Below are 6,940 nucleotides of genomic sequence, written 5' to 3' on the forward strand. Positions count from 1 at the left end.
TGCGAAAGCGTATGTTTTGTGTTTGTGTGTGTGTGTGTGTACATTTACAACTCACCAAACACAGCGGAATTTTCCCCCCCAACCTCGCATTTGGTGTTTTCATTCCCAAACCCCCCCCCCCACCACACACACACACACACGCCAACCACAACCACCGCAATACCTCGGCTGCGTTGAACTCTTCCGAACAGAACGACGATGAGGATCTTGTGTCGCGGCTGGTGAGCGGATCATTCGGCGTCTGGTACTCGGACCTCCTGCGATTGGGACTCGCAGACACGGACGACGATGACAGTGAAGATGACAATGATGATGAGGAAGGTGATGATGAAGAAGAAGATGATGATGAGGGGATACGGCAACAAGGAGAACAACAGCAGCAGGAGAAACAGCAGCAGGAGGAACAGGAGGAGGGACAGCAGACACAAGACCAGCAACAGTCACGCCGTGAGGAGGAGGGTGGTACTGCTGAGAGCGATTGCAGCGAGAAGGAACATGCGCAAGCACAAGCAACAGGACATGAAACGGCCGCCTCCACAGCTGGCAACCACGACGATGATGACGAGGATGACTTTGACTTCACCGCAACCACTTCCAGCACCCAGGACAGCTCGCAACGGCCACCACCCACATCCTCATCGTCACCAGCGTCCCGTCGTTCACGTCTGGCGAGCGATGATGATCTGCTGCTGGGCGCATGTGTACCGCTGTCACCGCAAGTCGCCTCCACGCAGACACAGCGCCGCGGCAATGACGCTGCTGGCGATGATCATGATGATGACAATGACGGTGACGATGACAATGACGATGACGATGATGATGATGATGGTGATGACGAAGACACGTCCATGTTTGTGCCGGAACCAGGTGAGCGCGGTGCTGTTGCTGTTGCTGCTGCTGTTGGCATTGGTGTTTCTCATGTGCTCCACCACTATCCCAACTCAAATCTCCCTTGCTCTCACTCACGAGCAAGCTCACTCACCCACGCACCACGCACACCTTGCACGCACACTTTGCATGTGTCCACTTCATCGTTCAGAGACACCGCCATCCAATGCAGAACCAGTAGGCAGTGCCACCACCTCGACACCACCTCGGCCTCCTCTCCCTGCATCACCAATCACAACACCTTCGTCGGGCACTGCGCCCACCACGAACAGCAGCGCGCGTCGACCCCAGCGACCAGCACCACCACGTCGACCGCCACCGCCATCCTCGGCTTCACCACTCCGCCCGCGCCGCCCAACACTGCTCAAGCCCCAGGACCAGCGGCACCTGCAGGTGGCGTGTATGTGTGTTGTTTGTTTGTTTGTTTGTTTGTTTGTTTGCTTTGTTTGTGTGTTTGTTTGATTGTTTGTGTGTTTGCTTGTTTGTTTGTTTGTTTGTTTGTTTGTTTGTTTGTTTGTTTGTTTGTTTGTTTGTTTGTTTGTTTGTTTGTTTGTTTGTTTGTTTGTTTGTTTGTTCTGTGTGCGTGTATACGTGTGTGTCGAATTTGCGGCTATGTTCCATGCGTTCAGCTGTTTATGTGTTTGTTCATGCGTTGGATTAGTGAACGTTTGCAGAAGCCTGCGTTCGTTCTTTCTTTCTTTCCTTTTCATCCACCTCAGCTCACCCCCCCCCCACCCCGCGCGACACACGCCTAATGCCTCACACCCTGCTCCTGCCACAGCACGCCGCACCGCCGCTCTCTGTTGGCGGGAAACACATGCACTTTTCCTGGTGCACGCTTCGCCCTGTCCAGTTTAACAGCAGAGGCCACCTCGAGCCAACCAACAACCAAGGTAGGTTGGTTGGCGTGTGTGTGTTTGTATGTATGTATGCGGTGTGTGTGTGTGTGTGTGTGTGTGTGTTGTATGTGTGTGTGTGTGTGTGTGTGTGTGTGTGTGTGTGTGTGTGTGATCGTGGGTTTGTTGGTGCACTGTACATCTCAACGAGTACTTGCTGACACGGCTATTCGATTGCTTGCACCTGTGCTCTGCACGACCTACAAACACACACGTGCGCATGCACTTACACACTCACACACTCCCTCACACACTCCCTCACTTACACACTCACACACACACTTACACACTCACACACTCACTCACACACTCACTCCCTCACTGACTCACGCACGCACACACATACGTGAAGACGTGATTGAGTCTGTTGCGCGCGGATTTCAGGCGGTGCTGCAGCGCGGGCGCCACCGGTTCCAGCTCAAGTTTGTCAAGACGCTGACGCAAGTGCATTCCACACCACACCACAACAACAACAACACCTGACCTGCATGTCATTCAGCAATTAAGCCAGCCAGGCAAGTCAGCAAGACGCGGCTCAACCTCAACACCTACGCACACCTACACGCACAGCAATACACCTCAACACACGACCACACGCACAACAGAAGCGTCACCCACACGCGTTCAGAATTCGAACCCAACATCACACACGCGCACACATGCCAGCCTTCGCTCTGTTCGCCACCAGCCTTCGCTGGGTTGAATTGTAGAATTTTCGTTGGTAATTTCAATACATTTTCTAGCCAAACAGCCAAAACCTTCGCTTCGTCAGCCGCCATCACTGGAATTGTTGGAGCGCCACACATGCCACACGACAAAGCACACGAAGCACAAAGCACACTCTCGCGCTCTCTCCTCACCCACCTTTGATAACCGCCCAAGCAAAATGCCATCCTGGAATGGCGCATAGCGCAGGCCTACTGCAGGCCAACAGCAGCTGTCGCGCGCAAACGCACACACACACACACACATACACGCACACACACACTCACACGCACACACACACTCTCTCTCTCGTTGCTTCTTCTGGGCGACCATTCAATTCACCTAACCACCGACCAAACATCACGACACACCCGACGTCGACGATCCAAAGGGGCACGACAAGCGGCGATAAGATAAGCGTCGGCCAGCGACTGAAACGAGCGAGCGAGGACCGCCCTTATCAACATCGTCCGTCGCGTTCAATTGCTTGGCCAACTTGAGTGGCTGAGCGAGTGACTGAAAGGAACGATCCACGCGAGCGACTGAAACGAGCGAGCGAGCGAGGTGAGACTGAAGACCTGGTGTGGTGGCCTTGCTGCAGTGCAGTGAAGTGTTGTTGGATGCCATATGATGCGATGAGCTTCGAGATGGAGCGTTCTGATGCCTGTTTTTCCGTGTTGGCTTCCCGTTGTGCACCTACCTCACCGCAACGATCTCTGCTTCCTATCTATGCTTCCCGCCCCCCCCCCCCCTCCCTTTACCACCACAATCTCTGCTTCCTGTCATCCTCTCCCCCCCCCCCTCACACACACACGTCAGCACCTGAGAGTCATGGACCTCTCCCATCCCCAGGGGCAGTCTGCACTGCCGCGAATGGACAACGTGTGTGGTGGTGATCATGATGGTGGCTTTCAAAGCGGCATCTTCTTCGATGGCGACGATGACCTGTTCAGCTCACCACCGCCGCCGCCACCACCACCCTCCTCCCACTACGACTTCCAACAGCATCATCAACAACAGTGCGAGCCGCAAGGGTACTTTGATGCCCCTGCGCCGTGCACACCTGCAAACCAGCACGATAACCTCAACACCCCATACCACAACGACCAACAACAGCCCCAGCAGCAGCCACACCTGCCTCCCGCGCCCCCTCTGAAGAAGACGGGCTCATGGCACAATCCCGCCTTTGAGCGCGTGCTTGCCGCAGTCCCGCCCACGGGCGTGTGCTCCAACCAGCAGTCTGGGACGACCAGCCCCATCATGATCGACGCGTCCCGGCGCGAGTCCATCGCCAGCAGCTCAGATGGCCTCAACGAGCGCATGCAGACGGTGACCCTGCAGGACGCGGCGTCCAACGCTGCTGATGAGCGTGGTCGGTCGCTGCTGCCCGGATCGCGCGCATGCAGCGATGCCGCGCCCTCCAACAGCCCATATGCGCGCTTCTCCACGCCAAGCCGCCACGGCTCGCCCATGATCGTCGGTGCTCACGCTGGTGGTGGTGGTGGTGGCCACCGGTACAGTCCTCACGTGAGTGGCAGTCGCCTCATGCACGGTGGTGGAGGTAGTGGTGGCACGAGCACCAACAACACCAGCGCTGCGAACAGCAGCAACAGCAGCCCAGCCATGCGCATGGGTACGCCTGTGCGGGGCAGGGCCCGCTTTCACCACCATCATCACCAGCACCATCCGGCAACAGCCCACCTGTCACCGCTGCGCAACCGCCCACGCAGTTACACCCAGGCATGCTACTCGCCCGCGTCAGTTGGCACACACTCGCCCCAGCCGACACCGATGATGGGGTCGCCCGCGCTCCTGCGACGCCGCAAGGCCGTGTCACCTGGCCCCTCCATGCACCAGCCGCAGCCGTTTGCAGCGACACCGCGCCCAGGCACCGCACCCTCCGCCTCGACCACGCGGAGGCCGTTTGGCGACAGCACGCTGTGCATGTCAGCAACAACTTCCCCCGCAACAACAACAACAACTGCAGCAGCAGGTGGTGGTGGCGGTGGTGGTGGTGGTGTTGGTTCGACACCGAATGCGCTTGCGTTGACGTCACCATCGTCAACACCAAGCCCGCTCCGCCCCAACTTCACCACCACCAACAGCACATACGCCTATGGTGGCAACAACGACAACAACAACAACAGCAGCACCAGCAGCAGTAGTGCCAACACTCCAAGTGGTGGCGCCTCGTACCGCTCACCGCTTCGTCCGCCGTCGCGCGAGTTCAATGGCAGCGGCGGCGGCGGCAGCCACCTCTCGCCGCTCCGCTCCCCTCTCGCTGCCTCGGCTGCAACAACAACAGCAGCAAACACAGCAACCACAACAACAGCAGGGGTGACGGGCGGGACGGGGCCGCTGCTGAGCCCCAACAACCCGTACGTGCTGGCCACGGTGCCGCGCGGGCTGAGGAACGGCGACATTCGGCGGTCGTCGTCGTCCACCACCATCACACCCGGTGGCCATGGCGGTGACGTGGAGGGCCGTGCAGGTGGCAGTGGCGTGTTCACGTTCCACAACCAGTACGATCATCAGCAGCACCAGCGCCACGTGTATGGTCAGCAAGCGGCGGAAGAAGAGGAGCAGAACGGCGACCAGCAGTATGAGCAGCTGTACGAGCACCAACGGCTGCAGCTGCACCAGCACCAGCAGCAGCAAGGGCGTAGTCCGTACCACCAACCATCGCAACACCAAGCATTCCAACAACAAGCATCGCAACACCAAGCGTCGCAGCAGTACCAGCAGCACGACTGTTTCCAGCGTGCGCGGCCGCTCCGCATCGGAGACAGCGAAGACGCACGTGACACCGCCCTCAGCGGCGACACCAGTGGCGGTTGGAGCTCCAACGCACGTGCATCGCCACCGTCACCGCCACCGTCGTCCAGCAAAGGCCACTCGTTGAGCGCCATGATCTACCTTGGCCGGAGCATCAAGAAGGGTCACAGTCACGCTGGGAGCGGCAGTGACGGTGTTGCAGCAGGAAATTGCAATGGCCAGGCCGACACAACCCACGCGCGTGACATGACGCAAGCACCAACCCACACCAACACACAGGCCAACAGCGGCAACAACAGCGGTTACGGTAGCAACAACGGCTACGGTAGCAACAGCACCATGGGCGCCGCGACCCCGAGTCGAGCGTCCCCTCCGCCGGTGTCGTCCATCACCACGTCTTCGTCGTCGTCCTTGATGCGTCGCCGCCGCCCGCGCATGGGCAGTCTTCCCTCGGACCGGATGTTTATTCCCAAGTTCCCGGACTTTGATGACGACGCCCGTGCTCCCACCAGCAGAAGACAACAACAACAACAACAACAACAACAACAACAACAACAACAACAACAACAACAACAACAACAACAGCGGCAGCAGCAGCAGCAGCAGCAACAACAACAAGTGTCTCCGCTGGTGTCGCCGCGTCGGCCAAAACCAAAGCGCCGCACGTCCCTACCGGTCGATTTGTCGGCAGTGGTGGAGGAGGAGCTGTTTGATCCGCAATCGCCCATCGAAGTGGACGGAACCATGCGCCGGAAACGCCCCTCTGTCACGTCGTTGCATGCAGGCAGTCGCCACGACAGCCGACACGACAGCTGCAGCACGAGCAGCACCAACGTCTTCTTCCACCGTGAGCAATCACCACAACCCGCGCTGCATCAACCCCACCACCAACACCAGCAGCAGTACCAACCGCCCCTTGCACGTCAAGATTTCCCCCTGCCGCCCGCCCCACATACGGAGGCCACGTCCCCTCAGTCGGACGGGTGCGACGACGACAATGACACACACGCGCGCAGCACCGGCGGCACCACCACGCCCAATATGGAGACCACCACCGGCCGCAACGCGCTCGCTTCTCCCCCGCCCGCAGCTTCAGCAACAGCGCTGCTTGGGTTTGGGATGGAGTGTGCGGTTGGGCCTGTGCACCAGCGCACCCGCCGCGCATCCATGCAGGCCGTGCTGGCGCCCATTCCAGAGACCCACGGCAGAGGTGACGGTGATGGTGATGGTGGTGGTGATGGTGGTGATGGTGATGATTGTCATCAGGAGCGGTATGAGTTGACGCAGCAGAGGAAACGGAAGCAGGGGCGCCGACACGCTGACAGCTTGCCCGTGCTGCCTCTCATCTCCTTTCACGAGTGTGCAGGTGGTGATGGTACGAACCTCGACACACAGAGCTGCGAAGGCGGTGACAGCAACAACAACAACAACAACAGCCGCGGCAACAGTAACAACGGCAACAACGACATTGCTGACGCCGATGATAACGATGGTTGTGATGACGACGGCGATCCGCGCTCCATGTTCCAGCACATGCGCGGGTTTTCCTCCACGTCCGTGTTTGGTTCGGACAAGGACGCCACTTCACCCACGCCCGCCCAACAGCAGCAGCAGCAGCAGCAGCAGCAAGAGAGGAGTGGGTCCGTTGATGGTGATGCACAGCGCGTGCTGGCGTT

The 6,940-nt window shown here is 58.7% G+C and overlaps 1 protein-coding gene across 1 annotated transcript in view; it reads left to right on the forward strand.

Annotated features, from left to right (window-relative positions):
• Positions 1–6,637, forward strand: part of PTSG_09192 (uncharacterized protein) — a gene marked incomplete at its 3' end in the record, with an annotated part of 13,645 nt that extends 7,008 nt beyond the window's left edge. Inside the window, exons 18-25 of the mRNA XM_004989387.1 lie at positions 192–867; positions 1,040–1,281; positions 1,670–1,781; positions 2,137–2,228; positions 3,309–4,003; positions 4,220–4,435; positions 4,595–6,535; positions 6,631–6,637. Of these exons, the coding sequence (XP_004989444.1) occupies positions 192–867; positions 1,040–1,281; positions 1,670–1,781; positions 2,137–2,228; positions 3,309–4,003; positions 4,220–4,435; positions 4,595–6,535; positions 6,631–6,637 (3,981 nt within the window). The remainder of the gene's footprint in view (positions 1–191; positions 868–1,039; positions 1,282–1,669; positions 1,782–2,136; positions 2,229–3,308; positions 4,004–4,219; positions 4,436–4,594; positions 6,536–6,630) is intronic.
• Positions 6,638–6,940: the final 303 nt, after the last annotated feature.

The sequence above is a fragment of the Salpingoeca rosetta genome, assembly GCF_000188695.1.
Source record: "Salpingoeca rosetta unplaced genomic scaffold supercont1.29, whole genome shotgun sequence".
NCBI lineage: Eukaryota > Choanoflagellata > Craspedida > Salpingoecidae > Salpingoeca > Salpingoeca rosetta.